General features: G+C 34.8%; 1 protein-coding gene across 1 annotated transcript; it reads left to right on the top strand.

Annotated features, from left to right (window-relative positions):
* The first annotated feature begins 517 nt into the window (after positions 1–517).
* Positions 518–19912, top strand: LOC139690009 (glutamine-rich protein 2-like). Its single transcript, XM_071587188.1, has 14 exons — positions 518–573; positions 674–731; positions 1303–1548; positions 2457–2630; positions 3561–3876; positions 6214–6275; positions 9082–9192; positions 10418–10642; positions 10912–11034; positions 11995–12180; positions 13966–14153; positions 15169–15321; positions 16952–17026; positions 19711–19912. Exons 1-14 carry the CDS (start codon positions 518–520, stop codon positions 19910–19912), a joined length of 2175 nt encoding a protein of 724 aa, XP_071443289.1.
* Positions 19913–25687: the final 5775 nt, after the last annotated feature.

The following is a 25687-nucleotide window of genomic DNA, read 5'->3' as shown; positions in this document are numbered from 1 at the left end:
AGCAATAAAGTTCTGCAGGAGACACGAGCTAATCATAATGAACATTTTACTTTAACCCAAAAATGGTATTAGCTTAAGTATAGTGTAAAAATATAAGATTCAGAGAGGTAACAATTTATATTTTGATTAAGCACAGATTTAGGAACAGCATTATTAATTCTCAAAATTTCCTGGGGCGAATTCAGATCATTTAGCACTATTGAAGTAAAACACCATTCAAAAGGATAAAATATGGAAGATGGTTGAGGAAATGGGATGCAGAAGCTAATCTAAGAAAGGAGTATCATCAGGTTACAGAAAATATCATGAGTGAGGAAAGAGATATGAGTACAACTGAAAAAAATTTAAACATATAAGAAAGAGATATTGAAGGCCACAACCAAAACTATAGAAAGATAAATAGGAAAAGGACAAAAAATCATGATTTATAAATTAGAAAATCATTGAGACAAAGAAATAGGTAAAATAAAGTATGAAGAATAAACTGAGGCAAGAAATTAAAATGGGTGAAAGAACCATGGTAGAAGATGCAGTGCAAGAATATGGATTGCTAACAAAGGAAAGGCCAAAAAGGTGAGATAGGGCAGGAGATGGTTAAAGTACTTTGCGGAAGTAAGAAGGGAAAATCTCTGCAAACTATCAAGTTACATTAAGAAAATTATTTCTTGACTAGGAAAGAATACCTAGGTGATCTATATGGTAACAGCAAGGCTAGAGATAGAGAATATGATGTAGATGAGGATAGATTAAGGCATACTTGATTGCAAAATAAAAAGGGCATTACATCTAGAGTAATTTGAAATAAAAAAGGCTATGGGGATAAATAATATCCCCATAAAACTATCCACTGAAGGGTTTATGAGAACATGGATGAAAGAGTTTTCAAGAGTAAAATATTAGCTTTTATGATGGTGGCATTCGTCAGATCAGTCAGTGCTACTTTCCATCCCAAAAAAGGAGAAGGCAGCCATGCGTGAGGACTAGAGAACACATTTTTGATTTAATAGCCAGCTGAGGGGGTACAGAGGGCAAATGATTACTCAGGACATGATGAATTTGGGTCCAGGAAGGAGAGAAGTGCGTTTAATGTCATTTCAATACTAGGGTCATTAATAGAAAGGAACATAGAATACAATCACGATGTATTCTCACTATATTCAACATGCTATTAACATTATCAATTTTAATTTATATCACCCACAGAATTTGAAGTAAAGTACCTGGATTTTATCTAAACAAACAAGCACATTGCCAAATGATCAAATATTTATTAACAAAATGAGTACATATAATCTTTTATAGGATTCCGAGTCAGATAATGCATTTGAGAAAAGAGGAGAGAGAGAAGGAGGTTGGTATTCCAAGACTAAATTTGTCACAGATAATCAAGTAAATAAGAGTGATGACTTAGACAGTGAGCATTACCATATGGTAAAGACCATAAGTAAAATGAGTACTATTGAGGATGACAATGAATCAATCAGAAGAAAAAGGTCATCCTCACCCGAACCTGAAATTCTAGAACACATAGGAAGACTTGAACAAAAGGTACTATCATAACTTCAATCTTGTATTTACATGCATATGCATTTTATGTAATCATTCCTCCCTTCTAAATTGTTGAGACTATGTATAATTATTCTCAGTTGAAAGTGAAAATTCCTGTGTGACCGATAGAGAAAAGAATCATTTACTATCAGAATCATTAACAAATTATGAAAACCTATGCTACAATATCCTTTTTGACCATAAGATAAAGGGAGTAATATTATTCCATATGGAATTAACATTTTTTAAAAGAGATACCTACCATGGAAATTGTTTATAGAGTTACATCCAATGTTTACAGGCTTAACTTTGTGGAAATCCATTATCACTAAAGTAAAACAATACCAAATTATCTTTCCACTAAATTTAGTGTTATGGATATTGTTTTACTTCAGTGGTTATATAGTATTAATTTTATAGTGAAGACAGTATTATATTTGATTAATATGTAGTGGTAAAAAACATAATAATTCACCCATGTTCACACATAATGACAATGCCAGGTAGACAACTTCCCTAATTAGCTACGAATACTAAATGAGGAAAATTAGTTTTACCAAGAACTTTTATATAACGTCTTTTCATCATTCTAATTATTTCTGAGCATACCTAAGCCCATGTTAGGTTTATTCAAAAGCATTTTAGTTCTTCTGATTTGAAAGCAGTAAGGCAATTACAAAAAACTCTTTCAAATTATTTATTTATTTCACAGGAAAAAGTGGAAGAGCAAAAGATTGATTCAATAGACTATAAATTATATTTATTTCATGAAAATAATCTCCCATTCCTTGTACTAATAGAGAAAATGAAAAGAGAAAAAGTGTCACCATTTAGACATGGTTGCAAAGCATCAATTTATCTCAAGCTGAGCCAAAATAAGTACCTATTAAACTAACTTCATTTTTTAGATCACAGAAATAACATCAAAATTAGAAGCAGCAGAAAATTTAACTGGCCATGTTGGAACTGGAGTGTTATTATCACGAAAATCTCATGATTCAGCATCTACACCTTTCTCAGACGCACTGAAGTTAATCAGCATTTCTAAAAGAGTGGATGCATGTGAAGAAAACCTAGGAAAAGTAAAGAGCATGAGCATTTTACCCTTTCATTGGCACAATACAATTATCTGTTTTTAAATGACTGATTGAAAGTGAAAACATAGTTGCATTTTAATTCATCTAGTGCATGATTCATTACATTAATGTAACAAAAAATGGCATAAGATTGAATAAATGTAAGGTTGTTACTTCTGAAACACAAGTAATGTATTCATCAAATTTTGAAGACATAGTTTAAGTGGAGGCTTAACTGCTAAAAGCCAAATATTTTTAACATTAATATTATGTCCATAGGTTACATAAAGCACATACAAATAAAAATACATAATACACAGCCCATGAACTAACTCCTACTTGTGGTGGCTTTCTGGATTTTACATATAATTAACCCTGGAGTATTTCACCTTGCATGTTTATTTTAAGGGTGGACTTGCGAAGTTAGTTGCATGTACTTCAGCCACCAAATACTTAGTCCCTGGCACAACTGCTTTCAATAAATAGGCACCTAACTAACCTGCATTTCAGTAAAAGCATATTAAACAACTCTCATATTGATTGCATTGAGCTTTTAAGGCTAATAGTATTGAATAAATGACAAACTCCAATAGCCATAAACAGTTAACCTTTCTAAACAAAGTACAAATAAGATTAGTTGGCTAACGCCACAAGTCAAGGATGGGGTAAAAGGTAAAAAGGAAAGGGATAAGAAAGGTAAATACGAATACGAAAACATACGCGTATTCATGTGCACCTTTCTTATCCCTTTCCTTTTTCCCTTTTACCCAATCCTTGACTTGTGGCATTAGCCAACTAATCTCATTTGTACTTTGTTTAGAAAGGTTAACTGTTTACGGCTATTGGAGTATTTCATTTATTCAAAACAACTCTTACGTTAAATATACATTCAAACCACATTCAATTTGTATAATTAAATTAAATGTGTATCAACAGTTAGCACCTGCACTTGAGGATTTGGCCAAGGAAGCATCAACTAATAGCAAGAAATTCAATGACTTTGCAAGAACATTAGGCAGTTTGGTTCCTGGGTTAGAAGGCACAAGTGAATGGCAAATGGCAGACCAAAAGAGCAAAGAAAATTTGAAAACGGGTACAGAAATGAAAAGGATTTCACTATCAAGCACTCAGCAGTCGGGGATAGACAACAAGGTTATTGAGGCTTTTACCGAAATGCAGCAGAACCTGATAGCAATGAAGGAGGAATTGAGTGATATGTGCTCTCAACAAAAATACATTTCATCTCTAGCAGGTACATTCACTTTCTCTGCAATACTAATATACTCTCATAATTTACAATTAGAAATTTGATTCAATCCTTTTACATAAGGATTCTGGATTTCTTCTGTATTCCAAACATCTGCATTGATGGTTCGAAACAAATTTTTCGAGTCTAATCCATGCAGCATCTGCACCAGTTTTTTTTTAGAATTGCACCTAACTGAATTGAGGCTATTTGGAATGTCTGTCATTGATATCCTTAAGAAAACATATATGGATGGCTTGATATGCCAGCAATAACCTTGTGGTATTAACGTACATATGGGGGTAATAATTTGGATCCGACCAGGAGAATCTGAAGATTATTACGGCTTCCATGTATAGGATACCGTAGCTATAGAATAGAGTATTAACTGTACTTGTTTTCTTGGACTCCTTAAGGATGTGTCTATCGTTGCACATCAAATTCTTACCCCAGGAATATGTTTCGAATATTTTCCCATGGATCAGGGGACATATTTTTCGTTCCTGTCACTAATGAAGTTTGCAGATTCGCTCGTTCTTTTCCATTACTATGTTCAATATAACTGATCAGTTTTCCATTTCATTTCACATTCCCCGACAATTTCGTTAAATGCATAATAAGAGATCAAAAGGTTTATCGCAGGAGGCTTTATATACAATTTAAAGACACTGCTGCCTACACGTATAAAATCTAACATTTTTTAAATTTTCTGACCAACTAGGTTTGTGCAAATATTCTCCCTAATTAGTGAAGGAACAAATAGTTACCAATACCTAACCTGGTTCACTTGCGTCATTTTTACAAAAATGTTTTTCTACTCATTAGTAATTATAATGCACGTACCTTCCTCTTCGAAACATTTCACTCACTAATTTCGAACAAAGTTGCCCGAGTCGGTACCTGCCAGTGTTTTTACAAAGCTTTTTCTCGCAGATAAAAACACCAGGTTTGTCACTAAAACCTTGTTTTACTTCAGTCAAAAGTTGAACTTACCGTTTTACTTTGGCTTAACAAAGCTGTAACTGATTAGATGACGTTATCACTGGCACTATAAATTTCCACAATCACGTTCATGTAATTATCATTGAACGGGAAGAACTGATATTATGGAATTGGAACTTTCCTTATATCCACACAATTTGCACATGCCCTATGAGATCTTGAAAATCGAACGTTTTGCTTGTCAAATATTTCGATACCGAATCTTCATCCGACTAAGTCGACATCCCTATTGTGAACCCGCGAACTATAAGTAGGAGCTGCGGAAGAACCTACGTCGTTTCATACCTATTTAAGAGGTTGAGGATAACTGTGACATATAAATTTGTTAAACCAGCCTGCACAATTTATTTTATATTTTGGAGAATTCGGCTTGAAACTAGTACTTACTCAATTAGTGGCATGAATACCAAATATTAAAGGCTTGCTTATAGAAAGTTACAACACTTCAAAAAAGTAATGGTATCATTTTATATAGTGATTATGGTGGTAATTTTTTCATCATCCTAGACAGGTGTCAATAGATACATCCATTATTTCAAAATTGTTGTTTTTATAAAATAAGCAGTCCATGGGATTTTTACTCTCTTGTGATAATTCAATGCAAAACTGTTACCTTTCATTCTCATATATTCTTACTTGATAATAACTTTCAATTTTGAAAAATTCCACAATATTGAAATAGATTTACAATTATGGTCCACATTTGTGATCTTCTCAGGAATATTAATTTGCAATTGTGCAACCATTGTAAAAAAAAGGAAAAATGGTTTGAGCTTATAAATAAAATTAACTTTTAAGGGAATGTGAGATACAAGGATTGGGTTCTAAGCCTAATGTTATTTTTAATTATATTAAATCATTATCGTGATATTATAATCATTTTTATTTAGGTAGATATCAAGCATAACTAGATAATTAAATATCAAGATAACTAAATAATCTGATTGCATGAATTTTTGGCAAAGAGACAACCAATTTTATATTTTCCTTGGCCCAGAAAGGTAAAATATGGTTTAGCAAAAAGCACCACTTAAATTCACCATAAACATAGAGGCATTAATTTTTTTAGAGGCTTTTTTTTGCTTTAGGTCAACTTGTTTTATATGTTTGGCTTCAGGTCCCAACTGATTTCAAATTATAGCACAAGCTCTTGTTACCTTCGATATCCACTAATAAAGTATGATCAAATTCAAGAAAAATAATGCATTTTATTGTACAGGAAATTATATGCAGCCCTCTCTCCAAAGGAATTAAAACATTATGATAAGGCTGTCAAATTGAACTGATGAGTAAGGATACATTTAAAGTTCTGGATTAAAAAGTTTTTCAAATCATTTTCAGAAACAATTCCTGTTGATGGAATAGCTGAATTACAAAATCAGATATCTGAATTGAAAACAAAGGTAAAGTAATGAGCCTCTTGTCATCATTTTAAGTCATCTTATTAATCTGTTTTTTTATAAGAACTTGATTTTCAAATATTATTAACCATCAAGCTGAGCTTAATCATATTGAAAACTGAACTACCTACCTTTTAATTGAACATTTGGATAGAAAAACATTCTTTTCACTGGAAGGAAGAAGACAGAGTACATGTGATAGACAAGGGAGGAGGAAAGGTTCAGGAGAAGGGGAGGGTAAAGGGTGATTTGGGAGGCAAAAGTTAGTAGGGAGATTTCATGAGAAGATGGAGATAACCCAGAGGTGGGCAAGGTCCAAACTCAGGTTTGAGCATGCTCATAGGAGCCAAATAAATGCTACTTCATAGAGCTGTAGTGGTGAGTCTGAGGGAGAGGGGGAAACAATAATTGCAAAGAAAGAGAAAAAATGTGGAGGGAGGCTAGTTTGGTAACTGTTAGACCGACTGATGTGTTGGTGGTGGGAAGATTCATGGTTAAGGCTGCAGGTTGTGGTGCGTTGCCAAACATGGAGGGGCAAAGTATGCAATTCAGTTGGTAAATTTTATTGCAGACGTGTAAAGTTAAATAGAATGGGATGGGAATGAAATGATGAGTTGTAAAGGGAGGGAAGGAGTAGTGAAAATGGAAAAGGTTTTACATTTGGGTCTATGGTATGGTGTTCATGTGAAATTGTGCAAAGTCACGGATTTAGATTGGGGTTCAGTAAATTTTAAGATGTCAGATAGGTCGGCAGATCATTTTAAAATAATGGAGGGACATTTTGGTGAAAGGTTAGACATTATTTTGCAATTGGTCAGAATCAGGAAAAGGTCTTTGGGAATATAATTTAGTGACTGAATGCTTGGGAAATAAGAGATGCAGTTGGAGAGGGTGTGCAGCTTGTCATTTTTGGAAGGTTTGGGTTTGAGGAAATTTCAAAGGAATTTTTTATTCAATAGTGTCATGGGGAAATTATGGTTAAGGAGAGAGTTGTGTAATCAGATGAAAAATTTAACAAGTTAGTTGGCATATAATAGATTTGGTGACAAAAGATAGAATGAGATTGCAGAAGAGAACATTTAGTGTGAGACGGGTGGCAGCTGATATAGTGGTTGTACTATTTTTTATTTTCGGGCTTTAAATTGACAGAGTTTTGGAATTTTCAGTTGATGAGGGGTATGTTGATATCAAGGAAAGGGACTTTTGTGAATAGGTAGTGGGGGTCGAAGAGAAAGAGGAGGAAGAATTGAGGGAGGAAATAAATGTGTCAAGGGATTAGTGCTGTGTTCAGAGAAGGAAATGTCACCTAGGTTTCTCACAGAGATATGGGGTGACCTACCACAATAAAGGGTACCTAGGAGCCGGGTAAAAGTAGTCCACACCCCACAATGTTCCTCAATGAGGTAGCAGCAAAGTCATCTGATCCTGGGGTGGTAATCATTTAAGTGATGATGTTAAATAACAACACTATTGAGGAAGGAGGCAATAAGAAACCGCATCAATTTTTTATTTCTGTCAAATTATTATGGCAGTAAAAAACTAATAATGAATCCTGGAAAGTTTGGGACTCACTTCCCTTGGGCAGTATTATAATACTTGGTAAAGAGGGAGGCAAGACCTTCACAGCCATCATAATATGAAATCCTTTAACAGCCAATCTGAAAACAGAGGAAAATATGACTTAGAAGATGCTAGTAACTTTTTTACTTGTACTAGAGACATGAAAGGCTTGAAGAATGCTAAGGTCGTGGAAGAAAGAAAATATTGATAGTTACAGAGTGATACAGGAGGAGGAGGGGAGTATACATGGAATATCTTTTGTACTACAGAAGAAACTGGTATGGGGGTTGGTGATAAAATTTAGCTGCTAGAGATAAAAGTTAACTTAATCAATTTAGCGGGAATTCGGGTGTAGTTACCAGGAGAAAGGAGACTTTTCTGAGCAGAAGAAAAATAATAGACTTTTTAGATGGTGTGAAAGGAGGTAGAAAATCAGGAGAAATGAGGAAGGAAATAATGTGGTGGACAAAATGAAGCCTCATGATATGCACTACATTATAGTTACTAGTGACAGTCCAAATCTCTACTGCACTATGAAGTGACTGGAAGTTTACCTCTGTATTGATTGGTGATCATTAACATAAAATTCATTTTATTGTAACTTTACATGACTATTATTTCCAAGTCCATCTAAAGTGTAAGCATTTAGGATGTTATCCTGAATTAAATCACTGGGGATATAAAATATACAAATATGGTGTAGTTCCAATGTGGCCACTTATTTTCTATATTCCCAGCCTTGACTTTTTCCTTATATTCCTTACAAACATCCTTGTTTTCCAATTTCACACCCCAATGTTTAAATCTGATTAGGTGTTCTTTGTGCATATCATTCAATCATCATCATCAATGTCTATCCTACCATAGTTTTCATCCTTGCCAGGGATGGACTATGGGAGACATGAATTGATCTTGCAACTAAAAGGAATATCACCCTCATTTGGGAATTCCTATTTCCCTCATCATATTCCAAATTTCCATATCGAGTCCCCGGCTTTTTTTTAAAGCAAGAATATGACAAAAAAGTCTTTTTTTCAATATTTTAGAATAAACTGATTGATACCCTACTTTTTTCTAATTGTTATGACTGAGTGTTCACCCTGATTTTCCTACATTGATCAGATCAGTCAAAATAGTGAATAGAGTCACAATGATTCTGTTTTATGAAATTGCACTTCCATCCAAATAGTACCCCTATTGGACTACAAGATCTGTCCCACAAGTATTAAGACTTATTTTTTCCGGATAGATGGATGGACTGGTGGCAGTTTCTCCGGCTGGTTTTGAGGAAGGGGAGCGTCAGGAAAGACTGAAGGCCAGTGGTAGTTGGCTCTCAGCCTTTGAGGAGTGCGAATCATTTGTTTGCAAAACCTCTATAATGTGACTCATTAAGCTCTGTCATGAATGGTTATTGGAACAGCGCTATGCCATCAAATATTGCGTGAAACTGGGCAAAACCAGGAAAGAGACTCATGACATGCTCAATACAGCTTATGGTGATGATGCCATGGGTAGATCGGGTGTTTTTGAGTGGCATAATTTGTATCAGGAAGGTGGAGATGATGCTGAAGATGTCAAACATTCAGGATGCCCTTCGATGAAAAAAGGGATGAAAATCTTGTAAAAGTAAAGGCTTTGCTGGATAGGGATCGCAGATTAAGTGTTTGAATGGTTTCTAATGAACTTGACATCCCTAAATGTGACGTGAAATGACTTGTGACCGAAAACATGGGCTTGAGGAAATTGTGTGCGAAGTTGATGATGCAAGTTCTTTTGAATGAACAAATGGAAACTTGTACGTGGAACTGCCAAGAGCTTCTCGACCATGTGAGTGAGGATGCAAATTTTATAGACAATGCCCCAACTTCTTCCTCTTCCCCCCGCCTCAAACCCTTGCTGACAGGACGTCACTATGTCTCGGTGGAATCATTACAACAGGCTGTGACAAGGGAGCTTAGCAGTATTTCAGGTGCTGCATTCCAGAAGGCATACTAGGCATGGAAAACCCACTGGCACCTTAATGTGTGGACACACCAGGGTGCTACTTCGTAGACTTTTAAGTGAATGTATCAATACTGGCATCAATTTTTTTTAATTGTCTCAGTCCTTCTACAGTTAGGACAGACTTTGTATGAAGTGACTAAGAATATTAAATAGAATCTTTATATAGAAGCAAAATGATTCCTTTAAATGTACTGCAAAATCATATGTTAAAGATACTATTATTTCATCACATAATAGAACCTTTTCTGGGAACGACTCGGGGAACTTCATTGGACTGGCTTTCTTTTAATATCTGGGTGAAGTTTAAATGTCAAAAGGGTAAACACTTGAACATTGTATAAACTTACCCAATAGCCTATTTATCTGCATATACATGTATAAATGCATTATAGCCTCCCATAAAACAAACTGGGAATGAATATTGAGGAGACCAAAATTATTTGTGCTAATGGTGATTGATGCATTTTAAATTATGTACTGGATGGAGTATATTTGTTAAATTTAATTAACGATTACAGGTATGAAATGTTTTATTTAATTTTGATGTGACTGATTTCAAGACTATGAAAATTACTATGCAGATACAAAAATCTGGCAGCCCAATTACTGAAGATTCCATTAACTATGACTCTGATAAAATAGCACAACTTGAAGATATGTTAAAGGAGCATTCATCTAGAATAGATGATCTGCGTGATAACTTAGCTGAACAAATAGATCAATCCCAAGTGCACACAGTAGAACTGGAAAAAGAACTTGCCACCATTCTTGAAAAAGTCAATATCAATTCCAAAACTGAAATTTCAGTAAGTACCTACTATCATAAAGACTGCATAGGAATTTAAATAATATGCTTTAACTCTATAATATGATATAATATGTATTAACATTATTTGATCCCTGCATGCCAGGAGTTGGCAAAAGAAATGGGGCATGTATTGCACAAGAAAATCATAGTAGTAGTGATTAGATTCATTCTAATTATTCTGTTCTCTGATTAAAGATTTATTTATGCACTTTACTACCGCTGCATGTACCAAACATTTTAATGTATGCTCCACTTAATTGATTGAAGGACATGACATCTCTTGGGGAATTGTATGAGAAGGTAATCAACTTGGAAGAAAATATAGATGTTTTGAATGAAACGACCGCAAAGCTAGCAGCAGGCAATGAAGATAAACAAACTGATATAAATGTGAGTGTATTCCCATGAGAAAATTTTACAAAGCTGATGAGAGAAAGGAACTTTACTATGAAATCTCATTGATAAATATGAATTCCAAAAACAGTGGGTAAGCAGAGCAAGCAAATCAATTGCACCAACGAAGTCAGTTTCATATCATTTTTCATAATCTCCTATCATATTTTTTGCATGAGTTCAGTATAAAATATTGCATGGAAATGCTAGTATCAAAATAGACTTCTTAGCATGAGAAATGTATAATGTACTTGCTTAAGTTTGGATAACCTTGCCCCTTTCCAATAACTAGGAATTGTGTGGACCTAGGCTGTCTCCTATTTCATCACACATTCTTCATCTATGTCTACTCCTCCTGACCTAATTTCCTTACCAAAATGCTCAACAAGTGTTTTCCCTTTCAATCTATGCTTAATAGATAACTCTGGTACTATGTTTTTTCTCTGGGCCTTTCCTTATTTACTTTATAAATTTACCTTCATTTCTCCACCCATAATTTCAATGCAACAATTTCAGAGTGTAAAAATCATTCTCCTTGACCGGGATGACTCCGTTAAAAGTTACAGTTGCGGCATCTCCCGCAGTTTCTTTGGAATCCATCCATCATATTTTCCTATCATTTATTGCTGTCTTCCTTATCTATTTGGTGACTTCCTGTACCTTTTATGGTATATAGGTGACTTCTCTTACATGAATCAGTATCATATTTACATTTCTCCATCTTGCTAAAAATTATACTCTGTTCTATGACTTCCTCATTCTTTTCCAGTTATGTGACTTACCTATTAAAGTTATTTAATCTGTGGTATGCATGATATTTCTCTGTCTAAAGTCTTGACTTATCTTTTCTTTACATCTTCACGCAGTCTATTTAATCTTTCTTCACTCAGAGATTTACCCTTGCATATGAATTCTGTTTAAAGAGGGTATTTAAGGATTCATATCTAATACCTTCAGGTTCTGCTAGAACAAATTGAGCAGATAAAAATAATGAAAGCTGATAAAGAAGCTTTGGAAGATGCCCTAACAGACAAAGCTGATGCTCTTGCTGTAAACCGCAAGGTGTCTCATGATCAATTTGATGCAGCTTTTGAGGAATTAAATCGCACAATAGATGATGCACAAGCAAAACTTGGAGAACAGGTGAATTAACAGATAAAAAATTTTACTTCTTTCACCAAACGAAATTTTAACAGTTTTCATTTCATAAATATGACAAAATATACATTTCTTATCATACTATGTCTATACTACCTATTAGCATCATGATTAATTTTTAGCACTCAGGGGTTTGTCTTGCTTCCTTCATGAATTATCATACTGCATGCAAATCTACCTTCTATTACGTTTCTTAGGATACAGAAATGGTGATGCCAAAGCAATGTACCTGATTCAGCTCACTAGCTGTAAATTCAATTTATTTTCTATCATTGAATCCAGTCCTTGCCCAGCTGCTGTAAAGCATGCTCTAGAGAATACACTTATTGGAAACATTTTTGCAACAAAATATTTTATATACTAATAACGATTATTGAGTTTTCCTATAATTTCTCCAATTTTACTGCTGGCAATATTTTTGTTTGATAAGTGAACTATTTCTGAAAACTGAGGCCATGGCCACTCAGAAGGCAATTTCCAGTGATAACATTATGTGACTGTGAGAAAAAAGATTTTGCATCAAATGACTACACAAAGAAGTTAAGGCAGTTATAAAGCACCATAATCCTTGTTGAAATGGATCTTGCCATCAGTCTAAGGATATGTATTTGCGAGTTAGTATGCAAAATGAAAGTCTCTCCTCACCAAATGTCTTCACATCAGCATATGGTTAACCCTGCTTCCACATTCTTGAACAAGCTTCTGGCGATGAGTATTTTAGGGATCTGAAGACCCCTCTACTATTTCCTAAGGCCCCTTTAGAAAGCATAGGAGAGGGTAGAGGTTAAGGGCACCCTCTTGCCCTTGCCATGACATATTCTAAATGTGGTTGCACTGATCAGAGTAAACTGCAAAGGATGTTGAAGGAAAGGGAATGCCATTGCAATAAAGATCCTTGTGGTATCTCTGGTCCAAATGGATAAAACTCTATAAGTCATTGTTTTTCTGAGAAGATATATTCCAGAATAATATGCCCACAAGTAGACTACCATGTGGGCACTATCCAAAGTAAACCTTTTAATGTGAGTATTAATACATACAATTGGAAGAACAAAAGTTTTGGTTTGAATAATGGAACTTTGAAAGTGTTATAGAGTAAAGGCATCTTGGAAGGAGAGTGCAATGAAATAGGTAGTGGAGTTATAAGCAATGTTGTTATTAATCTTTTTTTAACTTAAAAGAATTTTTTTAGCAAAAAAATAAATATACAGAGTGCATAAGAGCAAGGGTGAGAGTAGAATGCTTAACCACCATCAATGGAATCACAGGAATTTGCATGATCAATTTAAGTTTAAATGATGATGTTTCAAACAGAAATGCTTAAGGGCCATTTATCAGATAGAAATTTGTCCTCAAGAATGACATAACTCAAAATATTAAGATGTGCTAATACATATTACACTATATATTATTGGTTTGGGATTTTTTTTTCCAGTAAAGCAAGTTTATATACTTCTATATCCTCCATTTTAACTTGAACATGTACATAAATGAACCAGTATCTAAGTCAAGCCTAAATTGTTTTGTAAAGAAATAAATGGTTCCTATTATAGTTCTCTAAGCAATACCACTTTTTAATGACTGAACTGAATCAGCAAAATTAATTTAGCAATAAGCATAAAAGGCACAGTGTTCAGGCTATTGTGCTTGACCTGAAATCCAGTAACTCTGAACAGTAGTTCTACTGTTTAGTTCTTTGCAACACAGCCAAATATAGAATGCTACCAACATTATCCAGGTTATTATATGTGATTATGTTTTCTTAATTAGGAAAGAGGCTGGCTGAATGCATTGAAAGACATTCAAAAAGAAATAAGTTCCAAAATTGATAGAATAGAAATCATCCCCTTAAAAGAGATGATTGATAATAAAATGCAAAACATACAGGAGAGAATCAAGGCTATGACTGCCAGACGACAAGAGATAGAAGCTTTGGGGGCCAAAAAGAAATTGATAAGGTAAAAAGTACGTTATTATAATTATCCTGAATGCCTATGTTACAAAAACATTACAGATAATGTCCTCATTGCTGTAATCCTATATTTTGAAAAGCATTTTCATCACTCACACATCACATTTCCTATTGATCTTCCCTGTGGTATGTAGTTCAAAAAGCAAATGAAGCACTGTTCCACAAACTTGAATGGAGAAAATATAAATAACTAAGATATGAATACGATCACACATTGTGTCCATGACTTGTAGCTAGTGATGGCCACGTGAACTGAAATGCTCACCGAAAAAATTCTGATTCCATTAAAAAGCTTAATAGTCATTTTCTTCTCCATTATGAAAAGTGAATATTAAAAAAATAGCAACATAAAATGCTTTTAGCAGTAAGCTAAGCAGCAATCTGCTGCCTAAATTTTCATTCCTATAAGCTACACTCTCTGCTGACTCTAGCATCTGTTGGCTGTGGTTGTGGCTACCAGAACACATTGCTCAAGGAAAACTACCAATACTAAAGAAAGCCTAGATAAACTAGCCATGGTTGAATCTGGAATTCTTCAGTCAGTTCCTGAGGACTCAATTAGCCTAAATTCAATCTTCATACCAGCTAGAGTTCATACTTAAGTTCAAGCACAACATACTATCATTCTTAACTACATGGTTAACTAAGGCAATAACCGAATATTTATACAGGAAGTCTCTAAGTTATGAAAATTCAATTTCAAAACATTTAAACACACTGTTCACTGATAAAATTTAATTGTTTTTAATTATTGAGAATTAATTATTCTTTTTTATATAACATTCATTTTCTGTCTGATGCCAATATCCCATTCCTTGCTCAAACAATATAAAGAAACAAAAATGAATTTCCTGAACATTGTTTATGACTCCAGAAAAAATAATTCTAAAACACTTATAAAAATATCTTTAATACCTTAAGAGCTTGCTGAAATAAAATTATTAGCTCAGAATCATAAATATGTAGGCACACTAAAAATGTGAGGTATTTGAAATTCTTAGGAACCTGAACTGTATATCATGCGATATGAAAGTAGTTATGAGAACTACTTTAAATGCTCCAGCATTACCACGGGTGGCTAGCCTACCTCCACACAGAAGCATGCGTCCCTACCTAACTTATGAGTTGGACCAGGTCAGACAGCAAAATAAGAGGTAAGTTTTATGATATGGTTAAACATGGGATTGAATTGAAATATTTGTCTCCTGTGATTTTTCATCCGTTTAATATTATAGAGGCAAAATACTTGCACATATACTCAAGATAAAAATAAAATATTGCTTCAATAAATTTAAAATCTCTAACACCTGAGATGTAAGATGCCATCTATCTGGAATCAATAAATGCATTGTTGCTGACCATGTATAGGTGGATATCTTTAATATATGTACGTCACATTATTTATTCCTATTTATAAGTCATTTATTCCAAGTAGATGGCTTGATTCGGAAGCATTTAAGTGTTGTGAATTTTGAAATAAATGCTTGGGATCAAGAACACTCAATTTCAAACAAAGTTTGAAAACAATACTAATTCCATCAACATCTAAAAAGATTATTCTTCATTTGGAGCACAAATACGAGTAGTCTAAGAAAAGCCAAATTACAAAAAAATGCCATTGATAATGTTTCCTCTTTGATAGTGTTTGTAAAACAAAGGTTTCCCAAAGAAAGGGTTTAGGTGAATGAAGTTTTATACTACAGGTTGTACTACAGGGACATAAAGCATAAGTCCATGAAAAGTGTAAACAGCAATATGAGAGGGGCATGTAACACTCTCAAAGTCTTATATTTCAATCCTAACTGGTACTTACATGATATTTTCACAGGGAAAAATGGTATGCACATTAGCAGGAAAGATTTTGAGTGAAGTTATATTCAACATTAGCTATTGCTGAAAAGATCAGGGAAACAGATCTCATAAACAACTGTTGATATAAGTGTACTAAGCACTAACCTTGGTAGCTCACTCAAATTGATGCATTCAAATGTTCAATCGCTGAAAGACAAAGTGAATCAGTTATGAATCTGTTTGGAAGAAGAAAGCCCAAGAATATTGTGCATTTCAGAGCACTGGCTCAAGGGAACAAAATGTCTTTAGTATTGCTAACTATAAATTAATACATATCTGCTTTTCCTCAAGTTAAGTGCAAAGGAGATGTTGTTGAGCTCCAATAATAATAACAATATTCTTTCCTCATATGCCATCATTTACATGAAGAATGAGATAAGTAAAAAAAATACAAATTTACATTTATCTATAGACATAAAATAAGCAATAATCATTTTAGTACAGTATTATTAATATACTCACAAACAGTGTAACACAATTCACTCAGTGGGAATGATTCAAGCTGCTTTTCATGGATGCATACCACTAGCATATTTTGCTGACTTAAGAAGTTTATTAAAATGTCTTGTAATCATTTCTTTTGGTCAAGTGGCAGTCTTCATCAGAAAAATTGGAAAGAGGTACATGTCATATTTCATGATAGTTGAGTAAGTATGGATAATGCAATTTCAGCAAAGTGAGTTACATTTTTCCCAGATTAGTACTATTGAACATATAATATATATAAATGGTAGGGGTAGAAGCTTGAGAGATTCCAGTAAAGGCCAAAAAGGTGAGGGAGGAGATACATAGCATAGAAATTTCTGAACCTGTAATCTCACAAGCTGATGAAGAGAAGATAATAAATATAGTATGTACATGTATGCAACAAAATTAGATATTCTTTTATAAGATTCTTTCATGCATAACATAATTTCCAATTGTTGCTTTTAGGTTGCCAAGTCGAAATATGCTGCACTTTGAAAATGCAATGGTTGAACAAAGGCTGATAGAATCAGCTCCAAAAAGGTAAAAGCTAATTTTTTCAAACAATTTAATTATGCACCAAAATGACATTCCTAATAACATAAAGAGTTGTTTTTCAGTGGGCATTTCAAGTTGACCTGATACCAGAACATGGATATCAGAATAATCCAAAAAACACAATTCTTAATAATTGTATCATAAATAATATTATTAGTTGAATAATGTATTTACTCTTTTCTTTTTTAAAACATCAGTTTTGGGTATCTTTATTTTTTTACTGCTGATATGTGTGTGAGTCTGATGCTTTTCTTTCACCCAACATAAAAGCTCCCAGGAGCCAAATTTTTTAATAAGCTAAACAAGCAACAGATCAATGGACCCAACTCTATGAAGAGTGCCAATCCATGCAAAAAAAATAGTAATGAACTTGATTTTCTCATGGCTGGTGTATCATTCCATGAGTGTCACAGTATTAAGATGGAAGAAACTTCGCAAAAGAAATATTTAAACTGACCTATCATTATTGGAGCATAATATCTAATTCTGAATCACCTCTTGAAGAGAAAGATCCTCTGGCACACCTGACCTTTAGGGTCACTGGCCCTGATACTTATCTGAACTAAAATATTTTTGAATGATTTGTTTCCACAAAATAAAATGATGAGGCTTTATTTAATACAGGTTTCATAAGGCTCAATTTCTATTTAAAATCATATATAGGGTATATTATAGGATAATATACTATATATCTTCATGTATGAGCTGAGGAATTTCTTGCTTCTTCTGGTTAATGGAAACCTAATCACTAAATTGAAATTCATAAAAATATGGAGATTTTTCATGAGTCATGATATACAGCCGGTGAAAATTTAATTGTCCTGCTTAGACAATATGTCACAGGAACACCAGCCACTGACCTTGTATTTCATTGAATCAGCCATGAAAATATTCATAAACATATATTGGTATGTATTCAATTTTATAAGTATTTAATTTTCTTGTATTTATATTCATTAATTGAGGATTGTATTAAGAACTGCTCAGAGCTTAAGCTTATTTTATTTTCTTCAACTCTATCCAAGGATTTTATATTAATGTTTTGGGGGCTTGTATGTACTTCAGGCTATATTAAAAGATATATGGTAATTGGTTCATCAATGAAACCACTAAAATGAATTACTTCATTACTGGTTCCACTAAAAGGCCACATGTGCTGCATTTGCTGTAGGAAGGAGTCATGGAAATCAATTATCTTGACTCCTAAGCACCTTCAGAAAAGGAAGCACACACAGTGTAAGAACCTGTACCATGAGAGTTACCACTCCAGTGTGCATCTAAAAAGCTGTCATAAAATATACACGAATCACATTATAAGGCAATCCTTCCACATATATTATTGAATCAAAAGCATATTACATGGTCATCAAATGTGCAGGAGTGCTAGTTGATTGGGTGAGGATAATGGTCTTAAATGAGCTGGCATTTCATCACTCAAAGTGCAGCATCAAGGAGAAGCACTTTCAAAAATTTCACGTTTCAGGCTGTATTCTTTGTGAAATGTATTGGAATTTTCCAGTGCAAGATGGACAACATAAATGGGAATGAGGGAACAGGGTTGTTCCTTTGCCAAAATCAGGGAGAAATTTCAATTAGCACTACTTGGAATGACATTACTCAAGTTGCAAGCACAGTTAATCATGAATTTACATTACCAGGAATAGCAGTGTTCCCGACTGTAATGACCTTACAATGGTGTGAACAAAACTTTATGGAAATTTACATTTGCATTAGAGAAGGAACATCCAGGAAGACAGCATAATGTCAGAGCATCTGACTACATGGAATGAACATACAATGGGGTTAATTGTTGAGTTTTTCCAAGAGTACAAAACACAACATTAGAAGTAAATCAGTTCACTTATTTAATGACTGCTTCAAATAGTGGGAGGTACTTTTGTCAGAAGCTCTGAAAATAGGATCTTTTCCTAGAGTTCCCATCTTTATAAAATAAATTTTGCTTCTCTCAAGTTTCAAAATGCAATTGCATAATATTTCAGCAGCAAATACTATTACCTATTTTAATAAAGGTTGACTCATTGAGGTAATGACAAAGTGCATATGCAACCAAAAATTATTTTGTATATATCAATTCTTCCTCTTTATGTTTTTGTTGGAAATGATAAATGAAAATTCAAAGGTGTGCTGCTGGACTGACCAAGAATGCATACATTTTCAATGAATGGCCATTGATGAGAGCCTTTATATTCATTTGCAAAATGTTCTTTTACATTATTTATCAATGACTATGGGTATTTCATTTAGTTCTCATATTTTTGACAATCATAAACAACAGTATAAAACCTACATGACAAATTTGCTGACCAATGTGACAATGACTAACTGATCCTTTCTGCCCAAACCACTAACCAGGGGTCAATGGTCATCAAATAGATTCAAGTGGATGGATATAGGTGGCATTGAAAATTTTTCCAAGCAAATGTTCCTGAAAAGAGCTTTCATTAAATATCATCAGGTTTGCAGACCCTGTGTAAAGTCATCCAAAGTGAATTGAACTTCTGGGTACCCTAAATATTTACCATTTACACTTCATTTGGAACCTTTCCAACTGAAAGTACAGGCGGTTATTAGAGTCTATAAATAATTAAGTTTTGTCAATGCATTAAAGTTGGCTAATTGAAGAACATTGTTTCCATTTTCATTGCTAGCGATCAAAAGGAAAATCACCTTTGCAGCAGATACTGTGGAGGAAGCCATACAATTGTGACCAGTCAGCAGCGTGTAACAAGGGTCGGCCATTTTCCAGAGGTTGTTATTGCGAATGAAAGGGGCACCAAAGGATTGGAAAGAAACATTATGGATAGCAATGAAAACATACAATCAACTCATCCAACTCCTAGAAGCAGTTAATACCAGTTTTCAGAGGCAAATTAATTGATTAAATAATAATACTGAAGAGCATATCAAAAACAGTGCTATTGCAATAATTTTCCTCAACCATCCCAACTCCTAGAGCATAAGAAAAATATTATGACTTCTTCATGTCCTAAAGAAGCTTACTAATATTTTGAAAAATGCCATAGATTGCTGAATAATAACTGATTATGATGTTAAATTATGTAGGAAATGCAAAAATAAAAAGAAACATTTTGTCATTCTACACAAATACTTAAAGTCCGTATTTTTATCATGGATCCATGGTTTTCCTTGATTAATTACTTCAACTTTATGGAATTCATGTGAACGAATCAGACACTTATTTGTGGTGGGTGAATTTAAAATCAGATTTATCTTTATGGGTTTTTTGAACTTTGTACAGAAATTGCATGGAATGTAGCAATAATTTTACATAAATACAATAAGAATACATGTAAATTCATGCATATAATTTAGAGTTTTTAACACTTAAGTGTCTTAGTACAAGTATTCTGCATATCTTTGAATGGCAATGTGTAATGCTTCTGGCTTATACAACTATAACACAACTGGCTATTGACTATTCAATAGTGCGGGCACATGTAATGCAGAGGAAATGGACTCTTACTTCGCCACTTTTACAAGAAATTTCCATTCAGAAATATGTCCTCATACCACTTCTAAATTAATTAGTCAGTGGCCTCAGGAGGGGAATAAAGTGTATTCTTGCACTTTAATTCAATTAATTGGCTGCCTCAATGTCCAAAATGTCATACAAAGAGTAATTAAATTTACATTATTATTATCAAAAACATAAACCAACCTTGAGATGGCGGAAGGGGTTGTGCATTCCGATGCCCAATTAGGCTGTGCTGGCAGGAGTAATGATAATTACTCCTGTTAAGGTCACCCATGCCAGATAGGTCAAAGGTTAGGAGCCAGACAAGAGGTAGTCCATGCAGAGTCTGTTCCTCAGTGAGGTGGCAGCAAAGGCATCTAAACCCAGTGGGGCAGCCATTGAGTGATGGTGTCTCATTAAAAATACTATTGAGGAAGGCAATGGGAAACCACCTCAATTATTATTCCCAAGAATATAATGATGGACACTATAGAGTCCTGGCAGCTACAGGACTCGGCCCAATGTGTCCATGGGAAATGTGTCATGCCCGGCAGCAGGAGGGGCATGGCTTCCGTGGTCGTCATCTAACAAATCCATTATAAGGGAAAACCAACAGCAGTAGGACATAAGACATGGAAGAAGAAGACCAATTTAGTTAGAATAGGAACTTGGAATGTTAGGACAATGTTAGAGACAAAAAAATTAGAGTCAGCAAGAGATGGAAAGGGGAAATATAGATATTTTAGGTCTATGCAAGGTGAGATGGAAGGATAATGGGGATTACTGGAGTGATAGTTATAGAATAATATACAGCGGAGGAGACAAGAGCCAACAAGGGATTGCCTTGGTATTGAATAAAGAGGTAGGATGAAGCTTAGTCAACATAGAACAACCAATGGATAGAATATTACTAGTAGAGATAAAAGCAGAACTGACGAACTTGGTCATTATTCAGGTATACATGCCACCGAGCAGTCGTAAGGAGGAAGAAGTCAATAGGATATACGATCAGTTAGAGGGCATGGTCGTGTGTGTCCCTACAGAGAAACATTTGATAGTGATGAGGGATTGGAATGCGATAGTAGGCAAAGGAAGAGATGATGATGAGGTGGGGGACTAAGATTTTGGAACGAGGAATGACTGTGAGGAGAAAGCAATTGAATTCTGCAGGAGACAGGGGTTAATCATCACCAATACACCACAAAGACACCACAAAAGGTTTAGGTATACATGGATAATGCCAGGTGACTCAGAAAAGTATCAGTTGGATTATATTATGGTTAGGCATAAGTTTAGGAACAGTGTGATAAATTTGCACAACTTCCTGAGAGCGGATGTGGACTCTGACCTCAATTTGGTTGTAATGAGTGTAGGGTCCTTTTCAAAAGGCAGGGGCGGTGGATTAGGAAATGGAATGTTTAAGCATTGACTGGATTGACAAGGAAGGAATATCAGCAGGGTGTAGAGAAAATCATGAGCAAGGGAATGTAGCTTAGTCCTGTAGAGAATAAATGGAACTTGTATACCAAAAAAGGCATATCAAAAGCCACAAAAGAAACTATAGAAAATATATATGTGTGTGTGTGGGTCAGTATACATAAATATACAGGGTCCGGACGATAAGTATCGTGACTGGTTCACTGTAGCCTCAATGGAGCGGTGGATGGGGGTCCGACCGGTCAGCTCAGTAGAGGGGTCATCCACCACTCAGGTGCACTTTAGTTCAGTCCCCTCCAGGCATGCGTTGAGACAGGAGGTGGATTTTTGTGACGTGTGATTGTTTGTGGTGTCATCGCTCCAGCATGGAGCGCACCATCGAGCAACCCTACGCTGTGAAGTTTTGCGTTAAACTCGGGAAATCCATGTCGGAGAACCTTGAGTTCATTAAACAGGCTAATGGGAATGATGCCTTAAGCCGTACTAGAGTTTTTGAGTGGCACAAAATGTTTAAGGAAGGCCGGGAGCTCGTTGGATGCCCAACAACTGCTTGAATGGATGCTCAGGTGGCCAAAGTGAAAAAAGTTTTGGACTCTGACGGGTGTTTAACCATCGCCCTTATCAGTGAGGAGACCGGCTTTCAGTTGAAACCATCCACACCATTGCAACAGAGGATCTTGCGACGAGGAAAGTGTGCACAAAGCTGGTGCTGAAAGCCTTGAGCGAGGAACAAAAACTGTCGCAGGTGGAAATTTTGCAAGAAATTTTCGACTGCATCCTGGAAGATGAAGATTTTCTGGACAGCATTATTACCTCAGAGGATAGCTCGCATAGAGCTCAAAGGTTATCGGTTCGACTCCACTGAGGCGGTTTAAACTGCGATGACAAAGGCTCTCAACAGTATTCTGGAAACCGACTTCCAGCAGGCTTTTACCGAGTAGCAGACGCACCAAACTAAGTGTATTGATGCAGGAAGAATGTATTTTGAAGATTATTAAGTAATTGTAATGATAACTGCAATAAACTTTTATTTTTGGAACCAGTCCGTGTACTTATTGTACGGACCCTATACATGTAATAATTATATATATAATGTATAAATAACAATACTCATTGGTCAAAGAGGGAAGAAGGAAGTTTTGAGTTCCTCGGGGTGATTAAGAGATAAAACAAGAAGAAGTAAGAATACCATGTTCCCAGAATTACTCCTAAATATTTATTACAGCTACCTGCTCTAAATAAACAGCATGCAAAAATCCTAATTACATGAGGAAACAATGCAAAAAATCCAGAGCATAAAAATAATTTGCCTTGATTGAGGTATTTGAACCCGCATCCTTTGATGCCCACCAGAGTGCTTTATCCAGTTAAGCTACTGAGGCATCCTCTTACACTCTATGATTTTGGGGGCTTTTAAAGGAACAAGATATTGTGGCAAAATACCATACATACAATGTCACAGGCATTCATAGTCATTCGTGATGCACCACAGTCCATGTGGTTAAAGCCAAATTAAAACACTAGGGGTGTTTTACTTTTGATGAATTCCAAGAAACCTCCGAAGATACCATGACAGTAACTTTTAATGGAGCGATCCACCTAATGTGCATTACAATGCAAGAATTTCAGAGGGTAAAAATCATTCTGATCCGTGTTCAAGTGCTGTTCAAGATGAATAATTTTTACACTCTGAAATTATTGGAGTGTAATGCACATTTAGATGACTCCATTAAAAGTCAATGTCGCACCATCTCCCACAGTGTCTTAAAATTTACCTGAAAAAAATTAGAGGTTTAAAAAAATATATATTTCTGTTCTTTAAGATATGCACTGAATAAATGGATGCCTTATTAATAATTGGCCCAAATTACTGAAGTCCAACATAATATATAAGTTAGTATTTTCTGAAGTGTTTATCAGTAATTAGTATTTAGTAATGTATTTCAGGAGAAGCTGGATAAATTAAAAGTGAATGTGAAGACCATTAACATATCTAACAACACTAGCTAACCCTCCCATGTAATCTTAGACACCTTCCTCTAAGACTGATTTGGTGCTCCAAAGATCATTCTCTCCTCAGTAGTTCGTCGTCTATAATATTTTTTTTTGAATACCTTATTTTTTTAGCTTTTCTGTTGAAAGGGAGTCAGCATCGAAAACTGCATAGCCATTGGGTCTGCATGTATGATTTCATGTACCTTGGCAGGAATGGATTTCAGCTGACCTTTGGGATATGACATCGTTTCTTTTAAAAGATGCCTTCATTTGTGCAGGAACCACATTTAAGCTCATATAGTCAACCTGAAAAATAGGATGCTCAACACAAAAGATCAAACAGAGAAATTAATTTTACAAATCTTAAGGAAATAGGGAGTTAAATTCACATTAAATGCTTGATTTGTGATGATGGTCACTGGAATAAGAAGAAAAGCAGGGCTAAAAATGCTCTACTGCAGCTAAATTATTTCCTTCGTCATTGTGGTCATAAATTCTACAGTTGATTTGTGTGATATATACATAGATCTTCTCCAAATCACTGTTCTTCATACCTACATTTTCATTACCATCAACATTTCGGAGTTAGGCCTCAGATACTAAGTGCATCCACTAGGTAGCAGATGAAAATGGATGTCTCCGAATAGGTAGCTGTGAAAGAAATGAGCGTATTCATTATTAATCTTGGACCAAAAGTAGCAGTACTTTGTGGATGTATGGGTCTATCTCTAGGTGAGAAAGACATTAAAAATACAGAATCCTATAAAGATGCTGAGGCATGGCTATCAGAACTCCATGAAAAATACACCTCTAATTACCAGAAGGAGAGGGCAACAGCTGTTCTTCATATAAATCAATGAATTTCGTGAGATGTTGTGACAGTTACTTTGTTGGAGTCAATGTGCAGTAATTTCACAATATAAAAATCATTCACCTCGACCAGGACACAGATCTCTTGATTTTTGGCTGAGTGCTTGAGCCAATGAATCTATCAAGGCATACTCTTACTCTGTGATTTTCTAAGAGCTTAGAGGAAATAAGATATTGTGATGAACCACCATATATATAATGTCACAAGTAATTGTAGCCATATGCATTCCACCACAGACCGAAAGGTTAAAGCCAACATTTAAATGCAGAGGTTTCAAGCAACACAAGTTTCCCATCAGACATCAAGGGATTCAAGTTTAAATCTGGCAAGGCATGATTTTTACACTATGAAATTCCTACAGTTCTTCTTATAAGTGAAAAAGGTAATGCCACAGTATTAACTTGAGGTTAAACAGTACATCTACTTTTTCCTTTTTTTAAATTTTTATTAAATTAAGATGTGACGGATCACACTGAAGTCAAAACACCTTCCCAAGCATCAATAATCTGAAATGAAATTTGAGTCAAAATGGAACAATTACACTTACTTATGGTGTTAATATTTTGCAGAGACAAAATATTTAATGAGGTGACATTTTTTAAAAACATTTTCACCAATGGCTGACTGAGAATATGTGTGTGAGTGTGGAATTTTCATGAATGAAGAAAGGTGTGCTATTTTACATTTACTATTAAGGTTATGTATATTTATTTCCAACCAGGATTCAAGGGGATGATTCTGTCACAAAAGACTGAAAATCGAAATGTTTCTGCTCATCTTGGTTGGAAACATCAGAACAATTAAAACCACTTTTACATACAGTTATAAATTTTATTTTCCAGTCAAA

Source organism: Hetaerina americana, unplaced genomic scaffold (genome assembly GCF_022747635.1).
Source record: "Hetaerina americana unplaced genomic scaffold, ioHetAmer1.1.p SCAF_3, whole genome shotgun sequence".
NCBI classification, from domain to species: Eukaryota; Metazoa; Arthropoda; class Insecta; order Odonata; family Calopterygidae; genus Hetaerina; species Hetaerina americana.
Note: the sequence above shows the minus strand (reverse complement) of the source record. Positions and strands in the feature narration are given on the sequence as shown.